At 43.6% G+C, this 24,635-nt stretch overlaps 1 protein-coding gene across 2 annotated transcripts; it reads right to left on the bottom strand.

Annotated features, from left to right (window-relative positions):
* Nucleotides 1-889: 889 nt before the first annotated feature.
* Nucleotides 890-22,849, bottom strand: LOC116945593 (neurotrophin-3-like). 2 transcript variants are annotated; one of them, XM_032960056.2, is made up of 2 exons: nt 22,103-22,849; nt 890-13,471 (listed from the first exon to the last, which is right to left on the bottom strand). In XM_032960056.2, exons 1-2 carry the CDS (start codon nt 22,112-22,114, stop codon nt 12,599-12,601), a joined length of 885 nt encoding a protein of 294 aa, XP_032815947.2. In that variant the 5' UTR covers nt 22,115-22,849; the 3' UTR covers nt 890-12,598. The 2 variants fall into 2 exon arrangements, with proteins under 2 accessions (XP_032815947.2, XP_032815948.2); XM_032960057.2 differs by lacking the exon at nt 22,103-22,849 and adding an exon at nt 18,418-19,109.
* Between the last annotated feature and the right edge of the window lie 1,786 nt (nt 22,850-24,635).

Raw genomic sequence — 24,635 nt, 5'->3', positions numbered from 1 at the left:
GTTTTGGCAAGAGACGTCTAGCTTCTGCAACAGGGTAAAACATAGAGTACTTATATGAATTAACATATGAAAAAATATCTTGGGAGGAGAGATCTTGGAAAACATGAACAAAGAGGAACTTACGAAATGTATGTACGGTTGCCTTAAAAAAAACTTTCACGTCATCCGATGGGTTAGACCTCAGTCCACTGCTGGCTGCCACGATTTCTCAGTCCCGAGATGCAACTTCCCCACCTAGCACCCGCAAACGAGATGTCATTACCCCGAGGTGGCCATCCACTCAGACGAGCACCCTCTTTGGCCATCACTTCGTCGTTATTCTCTCCCGTTGCGCCATCATTCCTTCTAGCGTAATGTCTTGCTCAAGCCCACTTACTTTTCTTCAATAGTATCAACTGTGACTGACCTGTGTTATGTTATGTAATCCATGTGTTCATCTTTCTCTCTGCATTTGTTCAATGTTTTTGTGAATGGCCATGTTTCTGAACTATGTCATAGCAGGTGGTAAGCAATGGTTAAACACTCTCTTTGGTTATGTTGGAATGGTGCTTGAATTTTCAGCCGTAATAGCAGGTTCCAACCTACTCGAATCTACCTATTTATTTCATATAGGGCATTCATGTGTTTGCTGCCCAGGTCAGGTGTACAGGTGTTTGCCTCGATCAGCACAGTTGGCTATGTACGGTGCGAAAGAAGTTCAACATACATATTTTGTATCCCTAGTCCCTTTCGTGCTGAGAACTCACCGCTGACTCAAGCTTCTGCTCCACAACTTTAACTCACAGAAATGCTCTGTAGCCTAGTGGGGAACATGTGGAGTTTCCAAGCATGAGGTTACGTGTTCAAGTACAACCATCTTTTAACATTATACATTTAAAGCACACAAGTATTAAAAAAAACATGAAATGTTTTTTATTTGTTTTTTGACATAGAAAACATCTGATGTTTATATATTAAACATGTCAATGATTTAAAAACCATAACATCTTTAACAGACACTTGTGGTGCAGTGGATAACACGTCTGCCTCTGAAGTCGGAAGTTTGTAGTTCAAATCCCATGCCAGGCTTTTTCGAATTTGATTAAAATTCCGTGAAGTTACATCACATTTATGCAGCCAAGTGTCACCAGTGCAGAGACTATATGACATCGGGCCCCTGTATCAGTATGATGATGCAGTGGCTGACGCTGACCGTGCAGGAGCCCTGGGATCTGGTTCAAACCCCAACAATGGTGAAACAGTAGATAAATGGATGTGGTTGGTGCTCAAAGCAAACTACCAACAAGTGAGTATTTCAAAGTGGATTGTCCTTGTGAATGTAGTAACATTACTAATTGTGTCGTTCTCTCCCTCAAAACACAGTAATGTGAGGAAGAGAGCTGCAGTCCAGGATGATGGAGGTGGAGAATACCCGAAGGAGGGTGTAGGAAAAGAGGGGAAAATTTTTTATCATTTTTATGCACGGTTGGTAAAATTACTCACCACTAGGGGGCGCTGTGCCATTAATAAACCCCCTTTACACCCCAAGTCTTCTGAAAATGTTGAGTCTAGAACATTTTACTCACATTTAAGCCGGAAGCAATGGTTTTACTCAAAATGACAGTGAAATCCGGCATTCAAATGTGAATAGTTTTATGAAATGGTAAAACAAGGATTTACAGCCAGCAAGGTCACTGTCTTGTTGAAAATTGTCGTTAAAGCTTTTCTTTTTAGAAAGTATTATGGAAAATTTAATAATTTATAAAGTTTAGGGGCTAAAAAATGCAATACATCTATATTTTTTAGAAGACACAGTAAAATATTAAAAATAAAACGACATCTAAAGAAGTGTGGTCAACATCCAGGAGGCAGGAGTGGACTGACAAAAGTCCTGTGACCGTTAACTAGGAGAGTCAAATTTTGCCAAAACAATTAAATGTAGGTGTTTAATTATTTATTTGACAAAACAAATCTAGCTCAGCAGCCAGCTGATTTTAGGATAACTAGGAAACAGATTAAAATGCTGGGAGCAAATTGATTTAATCGATGTTGCTTTAAATAATGCATTAACTAGAATAGTGCATTCAAAGTCGGGGGCGGGGCGGGGGTACCATGATATGTATCAACTAAAAACGTAAACTGCTTATAACAACACAGATTTTCTCCTTGGTTGAAAAAACATATTTAGAAATCCACTGTGCTTGAAACATTGGCAACATGATTCAAATGCAATGATTGAACTGGTATAAGTAAAATTTGGTATTTTCATGAAATAAGTGCATAATGGCTTGGATTCACCTACAGGGGATGGAGCAGTGTGGTTGTTTGTGGCATGAGGCCTGCGGGTCTGGCCATTCTTACACCTATGCAATGTGCTTTTAAATGTGCGGTTGCATAAGCGCACCGAAGGGTGGTCACATGTTTGGAGTTAATTATATATTTAGATGCTTATTTCTTCATCACTTGGAATCAGATTCGATTTACGGGATTGTCTGATTGGAATTTGATTTCCCGCATCTCCGCTTAGCACGGTTGCTTACGTACGGTGCGATATAAGTTCAATGTACAAACATACATTAATGTGGTTATTGTCTGAATTGGAGATACGTGATTTTTATTGGAATCATTTGTATTGCACTTGTTAATCTGAGATTGTTATAGCTGGGTGTGACAAAATTGTACTGCAGTTGCTGTAGAACTGACCAAAGTGATGGCGCTGGAGTCTGCAGCGATGATCACGAAATATTTGTTCCTAATTTTGGGTCAAATTTCAGGGCTTATGAGATTGATATTTTGGATTTGTGATTCAAATTTATGGAAATGTTTTCTGTATGTTTTTAATTTATTTATAACTAGCGGGAAGTACCCGGCGTTGTCCGGGTCTTAAAAATATTTCAAAACTACTCTTAAAAATCTAACAGCAGTGCGTACTGACTGTGGTGGTACCTGCTATGATTACAGCAGTGCATACCGACTGTTGTGGTAGCTGACTGTGGTGGTACCTGCTATCACTACAGTAGTACATGCTGACTGTATAGCAGTATTTATAGACTCTTTAGCACAAAGTACTCAACTGACAGAGTGTCGTGGTGAGGCGCAGTCCCGTGCAGAGCCTCCGGCCTCGACTAGATTGTCCAGCCGGCCGAGGCGGCACCTTGCAGGCTGGGGCTGGGCTGCTACCCCTGACCCTCCCAGCCACGATCTCCCAGGCCGCTCTGCAGTCATATCTACGGCCTAAAGCGGTAGCATCTAGCGACTGTAGAGTAGTAATAACTGCACGCATTGGGGTGGGGGGGACATCACACAGTGAAGAATTAACGTGAGCATTTAGTGTATTTTTTTGCATTTTTAACGCGAAAGAAAATGTCCCCCTCACTCCCACTGAAGGCGTGTGACTTGCCATGGGCCGTCCCCCCACCAAAGGCGCGTGAATTGGTATATACGTGCACGCGTAATAAATAAATGATAAGCGCACAAAAATCGCACTAAATCGGTAATTAAACAAACTTAAAGTTGATGGATGTAAAAAGGAATAGCGCTTGCTCACCGTGGGGCTTACGGCTTGGTACCTGGCTATTTTTTTTAACGTAAACCCCACCGTTGGAGAGGCAAATCGTTCGCAAGCGCGCGAACGGACACAAACCCACAAAGACAATTTTTGACTTTTATATAGATAGATTTTATATGAGAGCAAGTGTAAAAATGTTTGATGTTGCAGCTGTTAACTGTGGTGAAGATGCACAGGTTTTGTGTATTAATAATACAGTCCTGATTATACAGTGTAACAATTTGAGATGTTCCTGAGTAGGAAGTGTTATTTTGGAATTGATAAAAGCTACCATACTGCCTCTACTTGACTACTGTGACATCGTGTATAAATCAGCCCCAAGTACTGTACTGAAGAAGCTTGATTCCATCTATCACTCGGCCTTAAGATTTACATTGAACTGCCCATATAGGACTCACCACTGTGATCTCTACATTGGGTCAAACTTAACATCTCTTAATGTTCGACGGCTTGTGCACCAGATCTTATTTATCCATGATGTAATTACAAAAAAATCCGCAGACTACCTGCTGGATCTCCTCTCTGTTTCAAAGAACAAATTTTACCTCAGGTCTTCGCTCATTTACCAGCTTCACATTCCCTATTGCCATACAAAAACTGGAGGAAGGGCCTTTGCTATTGATGCCCCCAGGGTCTGGAATGCTATTGCCAATAAACTGCAACTTGAATCGCTACCAATGAGATATTCTCTCAAAACTGCTCTAGAGGAGTTGTACACCCCTAGCTGCCACTGCTATTCATTGGCGTAAAATAAAATAAAATGTTTCGCTCCGGATGACGCTGCAAAGTATTATCTGTATTTTGATTTAGCGTGCTGATCTTAAAGGTGCATTGAAAAATTTGATACTCCGACTGGTGCTTGTTGTCGTGGAGTAACTCATGCAGCCAGCTATGGCTCTAGGATTTGGTGTTACATGTTATTTATGTAGTTTATTGTAAAAATTCGGTCACAGTCCCTGTGATCACTGTTACATTGCAATTATGGCTTTATTTTTTTGGTGATTTTGAAAAGTTTTTTGGTTTGGACATGTTTGTTTTGTTGTAGTACGGAGTTAGACTGATGGCCTTAATCTAAGTTTTCTTGTGGTTGTTGTTGTTTGACTTGCATCCCACTGGGATTTTTTGCACACAGCGTTGGTGTACGGTGCTTTTTTTCAGGAATATTTTGCTGTTTTTTTCAGGAATATTTTGCTGTTTTTTTCATGGATTTTCTGTTTGCACAGTCACATAGTCACTTTAAGATGTTTTTCTTGTTCGTGTTTTTGTTTTTTTGTTGTGGTTGCACCCGATTCAAGAGCCGAATGGCTCAAAGGGCTATACCAAAATAAATCAACTGAACTGAAATAATTGCTTATGCCTCAAAAGTACAGAAAATGGCTATTATTCTCCACAAACTTTGCTTTTGTGACCAGGACAGTGATATTTAGAAATGTACCTATTTTCTAGAACATTCCAGATAGATTCAGTGCTGAGTAAACTTGGAGTAACTGCTAGAACATTCTAGAACTTTCCAGTAATATAAATAGTATAAATACAGGGGCCTTAAGCTCACCAGTTCAGTTTATTTTCAGCTGCCTAAGTGGATAGATATCTGCATTTTTCTGCGATGACATCAAGAGGCTGCAAGCATCCGGCAGACGCATTTTGCTATGTCTGCAGCCAATTTACCAAAACAAGAGCGAAAAAGTAGCCTGTGGAAGCATCTGCTAAGATGTGTGAGGCCTACAAGGCACATTTCGGCATGCCTGTCAGGGATCAAGACAAACCCTGGGCACCTCATTTCACCTGCGAGCAATGCAAAAAACTCTGGAAGGTAAGATGGACAACTGTTGCTTGGAATTTTATGTTATAAAATTTGTTAACATTTTTAAAATTAAAAAAGTTTTTAATTTTAAAATGTTTTACAATTTTCAATATTATTGAAAAAATATAACATTCAAAATGTCGCGAGAATCTGGAACACATTAGTCATGGGTGAAATGTATTTTTGTAGGATGGTACAGAGGGGAAAAGAGAGCCATGAAGTTCACTATCCAAAGAATTTGGCGGAAACCCACTGACCACTCAAGCAACTGCTACTTCTGCATGGTGAACCCTTCTCAAAGTCGGGCTGGGAAGAATGCACCTGCTATCATGTATCCGGACCTTCCTTCATCCATCGCCCCAGTGCCACACTGCCATGAGCTCCCCATACCCACTCCTCCAGAGAGAGCAGCAGTCTTTAGAAGAGAGCAGCAAGTTAGAGAGCGAGGAAGACGTAGATCCAGATGACAATTTCAGACGTGGAGCTGAGGAGAGAAATCCATACTATCCCAAACAAAAATACTTCAACGACTTGATCAGAGATCTTGGTCTCACCAAGTCCAATGCCAAGCTGTTGATGTCTAGGCTCAAGCAGTGGAACTTGTTGAATAAAAGTGTGCAAGTCGCAGATCAGAGGAAGCATCACCAACCTTTTTGCAGCTTCTTCACCCGTCAAGATGGGCTCTGCTTCTGCGACAATGTGACCAGTCTGTTCGAGGCAATCGGAATCGCCTGTAACCAGAATGAGTGGCGCCTCTTCATTGACAGCTCATCCAGGAGCCTCAAAGCCGTGCTGCTCCATAATGGTAACAGGTACCCGTCTCTTCCCCTGGCTCACTCGGTGCACCTCAAAGAGGATTGCAACAGCATCAAGACCTTGCTGGACGCCTTGAATACGGCTGAGAGGTCATGGGAGACTTCAAAATGGTAGCATTCCTGATGGGTCTCCAAGGCGGTTTTACCAAGTCTCCCTATCTTTGCCTTTGGGACAGCAGGGACACCAAGGCGCACTACCACAGGCGGGACTGGCCACAGCAGACCGAGTTCTCTGTGGGGAGGAACAACGTCAAGTGGGAGCCACTGGTGGACCCCTGGAAGGTGCTGATGCCACCACTGCACATCAAATTTGTCTTATGAAACAATTTGTCAGAGCTGTAGATAAGGAGTCGGCAGCCTTCATGTACCTTCAATACTTCCCTAAGCTATCTGAGGCAAAAGTCAAAGCCGGTCTCTTCGTCGGATCACATATAAAGAAGATCCTGGAGTACAATTAATTCCCCAAGAAGCTCACTAGTAAGGACAAAGCGGCTTGGAACAGCTTTGCCGAAATGGTTCGTGGCTTCCTGGGCAATCACAAGGTCCGAAACTATGTGGAGCTGGTTGAGACTCTGGTCAAGAACTACGGCACAATGGGCTGTGTCGGGTGGTGGAGGGTTACGACACAATTATACTTACGCGATCTAACCCAAAAAACTGTATTATGAAGAGCTTCATGGCCCATAGGATTCCTCCTGCAGTTTAAATACAGATTCTGATCCCCAACGTTTGCGTTAACGTACACAACAGGGATAAAAGTGCGTGTTATTGTTCTAAATATACTGCATATGAACCGCAAACGACGTCAAGTCAAAGTGTCTTCTTGTTCAAACAAGCACGGGCGGGTGCTTATCTCCAATGCTGGCCCCGACTCGGTGAAGGCAATTCCACATTCCTGTGGCGGAGACCAGTCGGTCCGGAGAGAAACTACTGAGTTGTCAATGTAGTAACATCACAAGGATTGTCAAAGGGCTTAACATACATCTCGGTGCAGATACTACAAATAACTAAGTTTCTAACAGATATGTGTAAAAAATACACGTAAAAGGGCATTTTGCGATGTCTAAAAGACATTTAAAAGCTGTTTAAAATTTACTGTTCAGTGCCGCGGAGAAATTCAGGGACCATTCCGCTCGAAATTAAATATCGTCTTCGTTAACGCCAAAAACAAGAGCTTTCACTTAAAAGATGAACAACAACAGTAAACAATGTAAAATTACGTCGGAAATCACTGAATTAAGCGACATTAAGCAACGAGAACGCCCCTACAGGCCTCAGCTCGACTAGCTCTCCAGTAAAATCGCGTTTACGGCACGTCGTAAAGTTATATTTACAATCGTAAATCGAACACAACGAGTGTCGTAAAACGAGCACACACGCGGGTGCGGTTTATCTGAACTAGGGGTTTCACTCTTGGTATATTTATAATTCATACGTAGCATTAGTATTGAAGTAGCAACGTTAAATAATTTTGGCGTCCTCTGGTCTACCACCGTTTGAGACGAGGCTCAAAAGAAAGCCGTCTCTGGTGTGGACCAATCAGCTTCAAGGACAATGCATATATTATCAGAGTATGTTTCTTTTTGCATTCTGACCACAAGAATTGTGGTTAATGCAGACATCATTCCCTGTAAAAGGTTTCAGTTTGGTGTTTTAACATCTTAACACCTGTTTTGTTGCCAGAAAAAAAGGGCAAAAAACCTATTATCACAATTGTAATTAATATTTAAGGCGCATCCCTGCAATTTCTTGCTTGCGCCACTGTTGGCGGATTCGCCTCCACAAGGAAGACCTCCAGTGATAACACCGAATCTGTACTACAATGCTAATAATTGCACAATAGCAACCCCAGCACATGGCCGTGTTAACGATTACTTTTTTAAATGAGCAAATTCCATATCAGGCAGCAGTCTGCGTGTGAAATTGAGCACAAGGCGGACCTCACTTAGCACTCAAGATGCGTTCCTGGATAAGTGAGCGCTAACCGAATCAGCGCTAAAAGGGCTCGTTAAACCATTGCATGTTTGGGGATACGTTCCCGACAACGTTATTGTATTCGTATGAACAATGCACTATAATACTGTGTGAATTGTACCTACTCTAAATTTGTCATACATATTGAACTAATTCACCATGCATAAACAAATATAATGCCTCATATAACTTCAATAATATACGCAGGATTGAGCCTTGGATTGTGCTTTGGATGGTTGACCACGGTGCGTACAATTTCTTGGCTGCTGTGGGGTTATGTTGTCAGCAGAGGGCAGTGCAGCATAGTTCATTGTTGTGCTGTACTGTGTTATGCTCCCACGTATATTCTACCTGCCTTCACCAACGCGCAAATGACCATCGAGGTGAAGTATGGCCAGACAACCACCCATGACCAACCAGTGTAGGGAGGCCATGATCCAGCGGTGGATTTACAAATGGGGCCTGTCTAAATTATTAAGTATTACATTTCATTACTGGAATATATGGTTTGCCTGGTGGCAAGACAATGTGAGCATTATAGTATTTGGATGCTATACATTTCCACATGATAAGCCACTTCGTTGAGCTATCATCTTTGCCAGGTCGCTTCTGAAAAAGAGCTATATAGCTCAGTGGGCATTAACTGGTAGAATAAAAAAAATAGTTTAGTTTATTAACAGTCGAGCCCCAATGCTTTCAACGCTCATTTATGAACTATGTATACTACAAAAATATTCCACCGTTTGTATTTAAATATATAATTTATAAACACAAGTCAATAACCACTGCTGCATTGTAGAGCCGCTTAGTGGTTTAAATCGGCATAATAAGTCAAAGGGATTTCTTGCTCATCTCTTATTCACAGCCCTGAACCGGTGGTAGAAATGCCACGTTCATATGTCGAGTCCATCCGAAGAAAACCGCGATTGACTTCACCACAAGGTAGTTATATACATCGTATCTATCCAGGAGGTAATGATGAGCAGAGTCAACCCCCATACAGGATTTGACCTCACAACCATTGTGAGCCACTCTACCGCTGGGCAACTGAGGTGCATTAGCAAATAACAGGAGCTTTCCCATGTCCCGATGTTATTCATCAGAATCTAACAAACTTGTTTTGACAGTATCGATATTAGTTGGTATTCGAAAACATCTCGATATGGATTTAATTTGATGGGTTTGGTAATTTCGCAATTTATGAAATATTCGGTCTACATTGTGGGCGGAGTGGTGACTCAGTGGTTCGTGCAATGCTTGATGAACTCAGTTACCCGAGTTTGATTCCAGGCCACGGCTAACATCAGTGGCGACGAATATCTGAAGTCTAAACCAGTGCCGGTCACCTACATTCACCAACCCACCCTTGACCAGCGTGACGAAGTATGGAACTCATCCAGCAGTTGATAGTCAAAAGAAACGGGCTATTAACAGGGGCACGCACTTTGTATGAAATTGATTTGTGTTTTAACCGAGCAGATTGGTAAATGTAAAATACGTAACTTTGTGCATCGCGAAGCGTGTAGTTTGGAAACCTTGAAAAGCTACACACGAGGAAGGCACAACTGCAATATGGAACTCCCTTCCCTCAAGACATTCGTTTCTGTCGACTTCCTGCCCCAGTCCAGACTCAAGACCTACATACGCTTTCTTCTGCCATGACTATCTCTTCTCTACAATATATCCATGCTGTGTATATTACCGGCGATGTGATGCGCATGTCACACTTTTTTAGAGTGCCTTGAGATGCCTTTTTATTTAGACTCTATGTAAATTCAAATTGTATGGTATTTTATTGTGTCTCGCTGGCGTGGTTAAGAAGAGAGGAAGCTGGCTTTGGAAGTGGGCGTGTGTCAAACGTCAGATTGATTTACGTGACTCAACAGTGTATGTGAAAGCCGCGTGGTAAGGGAACCCTGCGTAAAATAAAAGTTTTTCTTCGCCCAATTTTTCCTATTTGGCAAAGCAGGGTCGGCCCACACCACACTTCCACTTGTAAGGACGTCATGCGTCGATTTTGACAGGGTTAATAATTACACTGAACAGGTTATTTGGTGATACAGGTACCGCGTTGGTAGTGCACGAAGGCAAAATAGCAAAATAAACTCAACACATTCTTCAATAAGACTGCTGTAAAAATTAAAGATGATATAATAGGTGACGTTTTGGGCAGTTGCTCGCCAATTATATATTTTTTTCTTTTTAAGGCAGTCTTCTTGAGGAATCCGTTAAATGGTTTAAAAGTAATTACACAGAGGAAATAGTTTTCATCTTTTAACAAGGCTGTGACAAGTGAATTATATAAAATGTGGCTAATTTCTGCTACATATATTGTAAATAATGAAATGTGTGCAGCAAGTAATGAGTGACTGAAATAATACATAACGTAGTAAAAACGTTTAGTCCCATCATAATGCCCTTTTATTTGTCATGCTCTTTATTTGCCGAGCGAAGCCTCACTGAAATCTTGAAACATTTTGTCTACACGAGGGTCCTGCATTTGGATGTTTGGCCAATTTGCATTAATGAGCCATATGTGGGAGGAAACCGGAGTGCACAGAGAAAACCCACACATACGTGGGGTAACTCAAACCTTCGTACAGATCCACAAATCCATTTTGCTGAAATGCCATCTCAAGACCAAGCCTAAAACATAGTATTTCCCAGCAGTCACCCATCCAAGTATAATTCTCACCAGGCATATATATTCAGCTTAGCCTTCAATATCCAATTCGTTTGGCTACAGCAGTGGTGACTTGCAGTAGGTTCAGGATGTTTGGGAGCTTTGAATTTGAGGATTCTGTTTGGGTTATTTTATCACATTTTTGTTGCCTCAGATGAAGCCCCACCCCATGCCCAGACAAGATGCACTTATGAGGGAGAACACTCAAATCCCACACAGATGTCTTTCACCATCCTGCTTGCTCCATCAAGGTAACACGTTGTTGCCCAGCAGGTGGGTGCCTCGGCATGTTTTACTATCAATTATTTGTGTTAAACCACAAATGACTGCCAGGCTGTGGCCCCGGTGACCCTGAGTTCGATTCTGGGCCACAGCTGAATATCAGCGGCGAATGGCACCTTCACCAGTTCTGAGCCCTCCTCACTTCATCAATACGCACTGAGCGGCGTTTTGCAGTGTCGCCAAAACAAGCTCCGTGACTAACACAGCATGGGAGACGTTCGTCCAACAGTGAATTGGCAAAGGGCTGTACATTATTATTAAAATCGAAAAAACGTCTAGATACCGTGGTTATATTTGCAACGCTGTACATCATTCTGAAGCAGCCTGTATGAGAAGATAGGGTAATGGTAGGTAAGCAATACAAAGAGGGCCAAACCTTGAAAAACAAACACAGTGGCTGTATTAGGCTACTAACATACTGGTGCAATACAAAATGTTGAGCACAATTCGTAGTTACAATCTTACACAATCAGTGGTGTACATATTTACAGCCTGCATGCACCGCCTTACTTCTTAGCACCAGTAGGCCGAGAGTGTTTAACATACGCAAAGGCATTGCATTCACGATAGCACAGTAAATTCGAAAGAAAATGATTGTACACTGGATTCTGTGCGAACACAAGTTGAGGTAGAAGTTAATTATGTAAGTTTATTACTGAAATAAATAAAGTACTTAGAGTAAGCACATGAAAGATATGATTGATAATATTTTTTTACTTAATTAAAAGTGAAATCTTCTTTTTTTAGAAATAAAAACTGGAATACAATAAACATAACTTTAACGAAAAATAACCATATATAATCTGTAACACGTATGCAACAACTTAAAATCATTTCAATATGTTCTTTTGATAGATATGTTTAATAAATAGAGAACTAGCGACTAAAATAACAATGAAAATGTCAAAAACAACAACAATAATAATATCGACAAACAATACACATTTACAATTTTACATGAAATATTCATGTAGTCATACACAGCAAAATAACTTATGGGAGGTGAATGGATCACTTATGATGGCTTAATGCGTGAAAGTCACGTGCGTGTGACCAATTTTTTTATCCAAACATCCAGGCAGGAGTGGAGGGTTTTTAATTCAGCTACTGGTAGTATTGCGCTTCTCATCAGCATCACCATCATCATCACTGTCATCATCAAAGAAAAAGATAAACATCTTTAACAGATTTTTGGGGCACGTGCTGTCAGCGAGCACCTATTAAGGCCGGAACGGTACACAAGGGGGTGGGTGGCCAGCACCACGCCCGACCGCCTTTCTCTCCCCAGTGGCGATGTTTACACACCCCATTAGGTACTCATTTGAGCCTGAGTCAACATAGGGGAGGCCCAGGACCGGATCAGATAATCGTGACTGGTGCTGGCCGTGAGCGGGAATCGAACTCGGGTCGCCGGGTTTGTAGCGCAGCGCGCTAACCGCTACACCACCGCTCACTATCATCGTCACGACCACCGCCACCACCACCACCATCAATCACGCGCGCCCGGATTTGCTGGACAGGGCACAGGCGCAGGACGTGTCAATCCGTATCCACCTCCATCCTACGTGACGGGTGCCCTCCATGGTCAGTGCCCGCACATAAGACTGCGTGGTCCTGCACGTGGAGTTCCAGTGCTTCTTGTCCACGCCACGGCAGCCGTCACGCGTGTTTCCCGTCGCTTTGCAGCGCGTCTCGAAGAAGTACTGCCGCAAGGGAACCGTGCTAGTCCTCATCTCATCCAACACTGTCACTCGATTGCCCTTGATGTCCACCGCCGTGCTCTTGTCCGTCACCCACACGCTCTCGCTGTCGCACACCGACAACTCGCCGCGGTCGGCACGGTGTGGATCTCCGGATGACGACGACAATGAGGACGACGACGACGATGATGATGATGACGAGCTACTGGCATGACGTCGGTCGCGTCGATGATGCGTGCTGTTCGCCACTGACACAACAGATGCGCTGAAGTCGTCCACCGGGAAAAGTAAAGGTGGACCACTGGGAGGCAGCTCGCTTAGAATCACCCGCGACGAGAACAACTCCTCCTCGTCCGCGTGGCTCAGGAGACCCGCATCTATGACGCTGATGCGAGGCCTCGGTTGCTGTTGCTGCTGCTGCTGTGACCCTGTGTCCCTCGCTCTCCTTGGATGCGAACCTCCCCACCCGACCTCCTCCTGCAAAGTCTTGAGCAGAACCTCCTTGAGCATCTCAGTCCTGAGCAGCGGGATGAGCAAGGTCCTGGCAGAATCGTCGGAAATGACCACGGCGTGTTGCTCGTGAATGGGAGCAGCTGCCGGTCCCTTTATGCACATCGTGAGCATTGTGAGAAGCACAAATCTCATTACTCTCTGCCCCTGCAAAAACTGGCGAGATTGAGACAGAACAAAAAAAACACAATGAAACAGTAAGACTTAATATCGAGCAACTGTTGAGTGCGCCTGTCTGAAAAAACCGCCCCCGCATATTTGATTGTGTCCACCTAAGTTAAGGCGACACCAAGACAATCTCCACCTCTTTGAGGAGTTCTCTATATCGACGTTACGTTTCCCCCCCCCCCCCAGATAAGTTGTGGCACCTACGTTTGACATGACGCGAATATGCGCGCGTTCAAGGCCGACGTAAAAATCTTGCTCGCGTGAAAAAGAGCCACCGATGCACAAAACTAGAATTATTCATTCAATCTACCCACAAAGTTCAGTGGATATGAGGCAGGGTACGAGTGCATAATTAGAGCCACCGCACAAATGTTTACCGCTCGTGATAGAGGGCGAATACTTTCCCCCAGCCTCAACCACAACTTTGCGTTTCAGGTGACGGACTCATATTACCGCCATCGTTGAACTGGGTGCATGAATTGCACGGAGGGTATTGTAATTTGACCCTCAAAACGGATGTCATTACTTACGAATAACGTTCACGTCAGGTGTCGTGCACACTCATTGCGTGTATTTCATGACAGGCAATCCAAACATGGCAATAGGAAGTAATTGGAGTGATGAATGTGGATTACTGGTTAGAGTGGGTGCCTCGTAAGTGAACGGTTTTAAATAGTTTAACCACTCGGACTCTTGTTGTTGTTCATTCCTCCAAGGCTTTGTTGGAAGTCGACTTTAGTTGTCCTCCTAAAACACTCGTCCTCTAAATAACAGATCAGCACTGGCGGTGCACGCTTGTTTGAGCTGATAACAGCTTTGCATTTTTTTAACTGCTTAAATGTTGTCGTTTTATGGAGGGTCCTGCATTTGGGAGGTTTCACCAATTGAATGATGAATGTCTGGAATTACTGGCAAACATCACGTCTATTATCTACTCCAAAAGATAAAGGGCAATTGCACAAAACGTCAGTTTATTACACATGTGTGTTGTAAGGCAGTGTTAATATTAAACGTAGTTGTGCACGATAATTGCCTCATGGATGTACTGTCTCTTGGCATATGAATGTGGAATATCCACCATTGCTCAGTGTGACCTACGGAGATGTGCGCTTAGTAACTCTGATTGCGGACGCAGGGACGCTATGTACATTTCACTCTCGTGAAATTAATTGCTTTATGTGACCCGAGAAACCCCATGAAAGAAAATATACTGGGCAATAGGTATTTTAATTATGCACAGCATGACTGAAGTTAATGACTCCGCTAATTTAATAGGGTCTCTTACAATACAATGCAAGTTAATTGGCTGCACGTGGAGGATACAATTTGGACATACGTAGTGTCCCAATGTAACTGCTGCTCATATTAATGCATTATATTAATTCGCACCTTAAATTCATTGATATTCACCTCGTATTAATTCTCACCTCCGATTTGCACGGTTGGCCACGTTGCTAATCGGGCTGTATAACGCGCATGGCTCAATGCTGCTATAACCGTAGCGTCCAGCAGATGTCCCCAAAACCCTTCTGTAAGCAGACTACGAGACGAGCCAACGAAGACAACGACCCCCCGTATAGCCTCAATATTATTGCAGACTGCAGTGGCAAGTGCTGTTAACGAGTGCCCTTTACGGACAGCACACTACATGAACTGGTGATTTGGCCAGCACCACGCCCGGCCACCTTTGTCTCCCCAGCGATGTTTACGCACAGTACGACTGAATCGACCTAGGTAATAAAGTTAGCGATAGGTATTTCAGATGCAATCGTATTTGTAGCCCAGATTACGTGTTCATAGCTCATCATAATGGGTGATTGGTGCTCCATTAACAATAGATTATTTTATTTTCTACCTACATGACTTTACCGAAAGAACCAAAGAGTATGAATAGATTACGTCCCTGCACATACACAAACTACATTTGACAATGAATCCAAACAACGACTCAAGCTCATTATTATCTTTGTTATTGTATATACCGTTACATATACTGACAATGGCCTATGAACAATTCGCCCGATCTTGTCGGATCTAGGAAGCTTAAGAGTGTTGAGCCTGGATAGTGCGTGGATGGGCGACCACCATGCATAAAACATAAGTTGTAGGCTGCTGCAGGATTGCATTAACCCGTTGTGGTTGTACTTAACTATGCTCCAACGTTTACATTCGCACGGGTTTCACCAACTCGCACTGACCAAGCGTGGTGAAGGAGTATGGTCAAAAATGAGTCGTACGTCTGCAATTATCTGCGTCAGGAATGTAATGGCATTCCCCTGGTTTTGGCAGGCCACCCATAGATAGCGTCGTCAAAGCCAGACTGTGCTGAGAACGCGCTCGAATCTACTACTGACACTGGACAGCAATATCGACAGCGTTCACACGACATGTGCACAACACCTCCACACCGTTTACTCTGCGCGCTATTAATTGATGGCCGTTACCATTCCAGCGACCGAGTTGCCGCAAGCTGCAGTCGCCGTGAATGTCAATCAGACCGCAGTAGTGCTTTAGTGAGCGAAATCTGATTGGTTGTTACGAACTTGATTATCATTATCTTAAATTTCACACTTAACTTACAATTTAACAATCCTTGAAACAGCGTATTCAACCAAATCATGCGTTAATTGTGTTTTAACCGACCGTTTGTGTTGCTTTATATAGTTTCCAAATTTTGCTAAACCCTGTTTGATTTAGTGTGATGTTCCGTCTCTCTGTATCCCCTGGTATATGTGTTAATTCCCCCTACTTAAGGTCTATATATATCTGCGGTTATGTGTTTCCTCTATCTGATGATGATTGCTTGTGTTGCGATCGAAACGTCGTATGCTATTATATAATTTTATTTTTTATTATTTCTACGTGACTTTACCGAAAAAAACAAAGAGTGGTTGTTACGAATTGGTATTAACGCTCGCACGTGTCCAGGCCTTGCCGTCAACCCACTGCTCGAGCAGATGAACATCAAGGACGCGGTGTTGGTCGTAGGGATTGTTTTATATATGTGTCTATACATTTTAGGATAACTTTCGTTTGTTGTGCCCCCCCCACCCCCGCGCCTCCGATCAGCACGGTTGGCTACGTACGGTTCGAAATAAGTTCAACATACATACGAAGGGGAGCATAAAATAGTATACTTTTTTTTATTCTGCTGCACTGTCCTCTGCTGTCATTAACTGTAGCCCCGCAACCTACAGCATCTATTTTACAACCGTGGTCGACACCACTTAGCTTCCGAAATCTGATGAGACAGGACGCGTTCTGGGTGATTTGGTTCGTCGAATAATAATAAAAATAACGCTATTTATTTACCCAGGGATGCCTCAATGAGTCTCGAGACAATTTTTTTGTTCAGGAGGGTCCTGCAATTGGGATTACTGGTCCATTCCACGAATGTGTAAGGAAAGCAAAGTTCCCATAGAAAGATCAACACGCACACGTTATGGAAAAACCCAAAGCTCCGCAAAGATGGATTCAGGAACATTTGCCGTAAAGACATGTCCTGGTCACCTCGCACACATATATACCCCATAGGCGTAACGAACATTCTTAACATTTCACTTCCTTGAACAGGACATTACTTTTTACTGCGACCAAAGGTGGTGTAACAGCTGGCTGACTGTTATTGGTATCATTAGCACTCACGGTGTGAACCTACGAGATATAACCGTGAAGGTAGCATCCATTCAGGTTGCATAGCGATATCAATAAAACGACGTAAATACCAACACACAGACGGGTCTCTTCCCTCTAAACCTCCACGTCTTCGCCGTGGCGTTGGCGACACGCGTAGTATCGATATATCAGAGAGCTCCAGCTGTTTGACAATATCACGGATACGATTATTTCGATGCTCCTGTTGACGTGCTGCTGAAGATCAGTGTGTGAAATCCGTGGCTCACAAAACGCCCTGTCACAACGAAGGGCATTGAGCTGCTTGTGCTACAAGGTGACTGGGATATATCTCAGTACAGAAATGGGCAATGTGGATTATTCAGTATTTTACCCTTCTCGTATGCTCGGTAGGTTTTGGCCAGGTACGTCGGTTTTTACTCACATGAACCCAAACAATGACGAACGCCAAACATCGCGATGCCAATACCTTCCTGAAAACCAGTCTTGGGACTCAATGAGACTTTTTCTGGGTAAATAAATGGAATAATTATTGAATCTTGCCCAAGCCGTAGTATACAATGGAATAGTGCACGATATAATTATTTATTTATACCCAGTTAAGATCTCATTCAGACAAATAGTTTATTTTCCAAAAGAGACCTGGGTTTATACGTTTCAGCCAATCTTAGTGTCGACCTTAGTTTGTCCATCGCTTATTGCACCGACATAAACAAGCCAACGTCCACACTTCCGCACATAATTTGCGGAATGCACCTGGGAAAAAGTCGACCGAACGGGTTTTCTCTAGATTTGAAGCTTTCGTGACTGCAGGAATCCATACTCTCTGGTTCTTTCGGTAAAGTCACGTAGATAGAAAACATAATAAAATGAAACACGACGTCCGTCTTCGGACGCTTGTGTTGCAACCGAAACGTCGTGTTTTCTTTTAGTATGTTTTCTATCTACGTGACTTTACCAAAAGAACCAGAGAGTATAGCGTTTCCTCTAGTCTGTTCCTTATGCACCTTGAACACATCCATTTTTTTAAAGAAAATAATGAATCTCCAGACTAATTTCTAGGAGGGTATTGCATTGGGATAGTCGGTCAGTTATATTAATAAGCATTTGCCTACATTTTGGTGGAAACTCGAGTATTCGATAAAAAAAAACCCACACACACTATAGGCTAACGCTCAAAGCTTCGCACAGATAGCTTAAATAATCCATGGCTCTACTGAAACGTCCTGGCCACCTGGCATCCCCCCACCCAATGACTACAACATCGGTAGTCTCAGACAGTCTCCCATGCAAGTACTAACCAGGCTCAATGCTCCTCAGCTTCCGAGACCCGACGAGATCGCTCGGGCGCGTTCAAGATGATGATTTTGGTCGGAGGCAACGGCTGTTACCTCGAATGGCACACGTGCAGCTGGGGGGCGGGGTCTTTCTTTCTCTTCATCTTCTTAATTGGTTTACGCCGTGCGAGTGCTCACTCAGCAACACGTGCGTTTCACGTGTCTCTATCAGTACCTTGTGTATTTAAACTTGGCGAGAAGCCATGAAGGGAACAACGCTGTTCACCTTCAGTTAGCCTCGTATATATGTAGCATACGTTCTTTCTCAAGCTGAGGACCAATTACCATAAATCCGCCCTGTCTTCTTCTTAGATATTGAATGCTAAGAATGATTGAGCCGAGGTAAGTAATTGCATAGGTGACCACCACCAAGGCTTGTCAGGTGTTGTCGGTGTTGTTGGCTGCAATGTGGTAAAAAGCTACTAAACTAGTCAACTATTTGTTTTTATTTTACCAGGTAAAACCCACTGAACTATTAGGTATTTTTTTCAGAAGCGACCTGGCCACAAATGATAACCCAACAACGTACCTTATCTGGAAATTTATAGCAGCCAAATATTTTACATGCACGATTATAAATGTGTAGGGAAAAACCAGAGGGCCCGGAGAAAAATCCACGCGACCACGGGGAGAGAGAGAGAGAGACACGCAAACTCCAAATATACAGCAGGCGTCAGGGTCGGGATCGAACCCATGAGCTCCTGTATACCAAGCGAGGTAATTAACATCTCGCCACCGTGGTAAAGAGATTGCAGTGCTGCATGTCAGCCCCTCAATCGCACGATGGTTGTCTCTGGGTTCTCCGGTTTCCTCCTGCATGAAACCAAACACTAAAGAACGGAATCGCCCAAACATCCCAATGTAGGATGCTCCTGGGAAAAAATAAACTACGAGCATCGAGAGCCAGACTTTCTGCGGTAAAATATTGTCAAATATAATAATTATGCCAAAATAAGTTCGCATACGTGTACTACTTTCAGCATGAATAAAGCCAACATTCTGCAGTGCAAATAACGGGGGGGAATGCACTGTTTATGCGGGAGAGACTGCCTAACGATTATAAAGGCTGAGGGCAAGTCAATGATTTGCTCCGGGGAGCTGGGAGGTCCTCACGAACCCCCCTCGAGCATCGGCCACGTTATGTAACACTTGCCACAGACCAGTTCGAGCCTATTGACCTGGCGCGTCGGCTGTAGCCTGCGCTAATCGATCGTTTGGCAAAGGGTGTTTAAAGTCTGAACCGCAGACGCAACAAGTATGAGAATAAATAATGAAATTAACGATCGGATGAATGAATGAGAAGTGAAAGGATGGATGGGCTAATAATGCGTGAACATGAATGCATCTGCTCAAAAGAACGAGGACAAATTGTTTGAGGAATTAACACGTGTTACGTCGCGTGATATTAGGATGCATGCTTGACTATGCTAATGCGTCAAACCAATTGTTCACTCATGAAAACCTTCTTGAGTCTGAATACTCTTTTTCGAAAGGATTTTCCTGCATTGGGGCGTTTGATAAATGCCATCAGTGAGAGTTCGGTTCAACGCGGGAGCAAATCGGAGTACCCGGAGAAAACCCATCAGGAGTACGAGTGTGATGACAATTATCTGCACCTCCTCTTAGCGCGACCTTGGCAGCTCCGCGCCTACAATAATTGACAAGCCACGGCGGTCATCCACCCAAGTATTTGCCAGGCCCAGCTTTGCTTAGCTTCCGAGATCCGACAAGATCGGGCGCATTTAAGGGGTTGACATACAGTAGTCGTATTTACCCTTCTAAGTCAAGTACCCCGTCTGCTGCCGGTGACGTCTTTACTTGAAAAGTGCTGGCGAGGAATGCAGTAGCTTATTGGAATGTGTTTTCGTGTGTCCGTATGCCAACGTGTACGTATACATTCGCGCATATATGTCGCGAGCATTCCACGTTGGCCTTCGGCAAAGCGTGAACTTCACACTGTTTACGCCTTTCCATAGTGGCGCCTTTTTTTGCAGCTGCCCAATAAGTTCTGCGTATACACGCGTGCGTTTGTGATCATCTCGGCTCGGGTCGTACACGTGGGCTGCTGGCTATTGTAGTTATTTACAGCGCGCGATGTTCCTGGCACCGGTCAGGAGAGGGAACGCGCCCCCGCATTCACTGCGATAAGAGCCCAGTTGAACCTGGCGCACGCGTGTAAACTATGGTCGGACGTGTTAATAAACACTGCATGCAATCCCGCTGTTTACATGCTAGGGACACAGCCTTTCGCTCCATGCTGTTTATCAACACATCGCGTACACATTCTCGTTTGAACGGCCCTTCAATCCACTGCTGGATGAAAGTCTTTTCTTCAAGCAACGTCGGTCAAAGGGATCAGCAGACCGTACTTTACTATGCTGGTTACTGTGGATTGCAGAATTGTGGGCCCAGGACCAGTTCAGATATCACTCACTACTGATGTTAGCCGTGGTAGCGAATCAAGCTCAGGCAGCCGGATTCGTTATGCAGCGTGTTAACCACTGTGCCTCCACTCCACAGTACCTAACAAGAGCCTAACACACATTCCCATTCTATTTGCTATTAAACTTTTTTTTGTACATCTATGAACTTTCTTGGCGATATATATAGTATCGCTACTAAATGCAACGAAAACTAGTTACCATAATCTAAGGGATAGGGGTTGCTACGTTTAATACACGATTGACCGGCATGGTGAAGTATGGTAAAATAATCCTCACGAGATGCACAAACGTGAGGAGGTGCTCACCCAGCAGTGGACTGACAAAGAGTTGTACACACGGTCCATCCAATACACTATATACCCTAAACTGGCTCTAGTGTAACTCAGTGCTCGAGTGTAGACTGATGAATCAATTGATTATATTATATAGCGCATTATATACCTTCATATACTCTTTGGTTCTTTCGGTAAATGTATTTCTAACTTCGTGACTTTACCGAAAGAACCAAAGAGTATGGATTCCTGCAGTCACGAAAGCTTCAAGTCAAGATACCTTCATATACCCAGAGTAGTGACTGTCAAAGCTGCATCTGCACGTTTTTTCACACGTTTGTGTATATTTATACACGTGGTATAGCCGACAATGCGGATTAAATATCTACTCACCTAATTACGTGCAAACCCTTCAACGTAAGCTAGAGCATGGGTTGTTCTCCGTCTAGGATCGTAGTTGGATGACAGTAGTGCTCATAAAATAACTCAACTGTAGCGTGTTTTGGTGGAACGCTTGTGTTTGTTGATACCTCTTGCTCACGGCGAAATGAGACGTAGCTTCCGAACCCTTTCGCAATGACTTGTAACCAGGTGAATGTAAACTAGTGTCATATTTTTTTATGAAACTATTCTGGAACTCATTCCCCCTCCCCCCCCAACCATCCGTTCTGCCGACTCCCTGTCCTTGTGCAAGCCCCGAATCAAAAGCGTTATTTATTCCTGCCCCTTTACTACATGATACATACACCAACTTTTGTTGTACTCCGTATTGGGATACGGTCGCATTCAGATGCCCCTGTATAGATGCGAATGATATTGTTTTCGTCTGGAACTGACGAGAAACTGCCCCACTCAAGTTGCGAGAACTACTCGCAATGAAGCTGCGACGCAGTGCAAAGTGTTAATCAGGCGATAACAAGCAATTTAACTCACTTGAGTTGTCATTTCTCCTCCTCATCAGAATCACATCCTTTACACCGGCCGATGCAACGCGGGTTGAACTGGAGCGGATGAGTTGAGTTCCCGAAGGCATCCGCATGGCAGCTCGGCACCTCGCTGCGCTCATTTGCGCTCGCGGTTCTTCACCGCGCCTCTCTCAAAACCACTGCCGAACTAACTCCGAGCGCCCGGGGAGACCGCCGCACGGCACGGCGAGAGCAGCGAGCGGCCTGAACTCCCATAAGGAGTAGAGAGAGAGAGAGCGCACTGAGAGAGGGGAGCGCGGCTGCTGGTGGTGGTGGTGGTCACTAAGCCGTGATCCACCCAGCCCGATCGCCCGCCCGCCCGCCCGTCAGCCCAAAGGGCAACGTCGCTCAAATGTAACGCGGAGACACTCGCTACTCTGAAATGAAAGTTGAAAGTCGAGGACGGAAAAGAAAAAAACTAAAAGCAAGTCTTTTTTCATAAAGCAAGCGACTGACTAATCTTGCAAAACGTTGCGACAATAATATGGAACTTCATAAACTTGTTTAAACTGATGCGTTTAAAGAAATGCACTGCGCCTAGATAGAAATACAATGCGCACGCCTACTGCGGCGTTCGTTCTACGACATCACAGCGGGCGTGATGCGCTGCGCAGAGAGAGAGAGAGGGGGGGAGAGAGAAAACGGAGTCGCACAACTGGCGGGAACAGAGCGCACCCACCCACACCGCGCTCCTCTCTCGCTCCAGTTGCCGACCTTTGACTCCGACTCTCGCTGCGCTCACAGTTTTGGCAGCGCCCGGGGCGCTGTCCCTGGTGCTGAACATCATGCGGTGGGGGGGGGGTGTTGGCTAACAGCACTTGCCTCCGACAGTCTGTTGAGGCTATACGGGGGATCTTTGTCTTTGTGTGTATGTGGTGCTGGCCACCCACCCCCTTGTGTGCCGTACTGGCCTTCTTAGGTTCTACTAGCTAACAGCAGTTGCCATAAAAGTCTGTTCAGGCTATACGGGTAATTTTGTGTTTATAATAGGTGGAAGGTGCCTAGTATCTATGAAGCCAATATGGGATCTTCTTGAAAGCGAAATATTAAGTAGTATTTATCCTTTCAGAGGAATTCCGGTGATAATTTTGTTTCTGCAATGTATTCGGCATGCAAATAAACCAGTATTTCAAGCACCAACACGTTTCGTTTTTTCTACAACTCGCTTGTGTTATTTCCTCCGGTTTTTTTAAATCTCGTCTTGTTTTCTCCTTTAATGAAAATGTAACAGCATTGAATATGAATGAATTGTGACTAGATTAACACAAGTTGTAGTAGAGTTATGTGTCATGAGCATAATCATTACATGTAATCGGTTAATAAGTACGTTTTGAGTTGCCTCTAATATTTATCGGCCATCTATTTCAGCAGCATTAACATAATGTATTATCCATAATATAGATTTTTTTTCGTTAGATCTCGTGAATATAAATGTTTCGTTAAACCCGCCACCACCCGACACAGCCAGTTAGTAAGGTTCGTCACGTAAGCAGAACATACCAACTCGTTATTAGTACAGCACACCGGTGTGTTGGAGAGCACATCCACAACATATAAATGTTCTGCTGCTGTGAACTTATACAACGAATTACATTTGCACCCCGTTGTTAATCCATTGCTGAAGGAGAGACTCCCCATGCCACGTAGGATTGATGGTTATAGGTCCATACTTCACCACGCTCGTCCAGGGGTCGGCAGCCTGCGGCTCCGGAGCTGCATGCGGCCCTTTAAATTGATAGCTTCGTGACGTCATTTATTAAGGACCACCACCGTCTCGTATTCACCACGTGCATTACAGCTCTTGAAATATTGAGGGGTTTTTTTAATTCCAAATTCTAAAAAGTGGTTCTTGTTGTTATTTTGGTTGCCGACCCCTGCACGAGCCAACGCGAATAAAAACAAAATCAATTACCGATTAAAATAACAGGGCTCGTTTCTATCAACGAGTAAATGAAGACAATTTGGCCGAATGTCAATATTGTTGTTTCAAATTTATTTTGTTGAACCAAGTGAGAACTCAAAAGCATACAGAATAAAGTACAGCAACCAAGCAAATAGAAATCAGAAAACATTTAACCGTGTAAAATATAGTTTTCATCTCAGTGATAGCAAAAAAGCCAATTTTCTAATTTTCAATTAGGCTGTTATTCATAATCGACAACAGTTATTTGACATTTTTTTACTTTAAAAGGCTGAGTGCCATAGACATGCTGTTCTTGCCATTAACAATGAGCACAGCTTGAAGTTTCAGGACTATTCAGTGTTAGGGGCAACATTTTAAAAACCAATTATGGATTAATTATGTTCTCTGTGTATTATATTCACGAAAGCTTTGTTCTGTGTGTCTATGTTGTGTGTCTCTCTCTGTGTGTGGCTCTGTGTTGTCTCTCTCTGCTTGTGTGTCTGTCTGTGTGTCTCCTTGTCTGTATTTTGGCTCTTTCTCAAATTTAGTTCTACCTGATGACGATTGCTTGTGTTGCAATCGAAATGTCGTATTTTAT

This window comes from Petromyzon marinus, chromosome 24 (genome assembly GCF_048934315.1).
Source record: "Petromyzon marinus isolate PM22_M1 ecotype Great Lakes invasive population chromosome 24, UKy_Petmar_22M1.pri1.0, whole genome shotgun sequence".
Lineage (NCBI taxonomy): Eukaryota > Metazoa > Chordata > Hyperoartia > Petromyzontiformes > Petromyzontidae > Petromyzon > Petromyzon marinus.
Note: the sequence above shows the minus strand (reverse complement) of the source record. Positions and strands in the feature narration are given on the sequence as shown.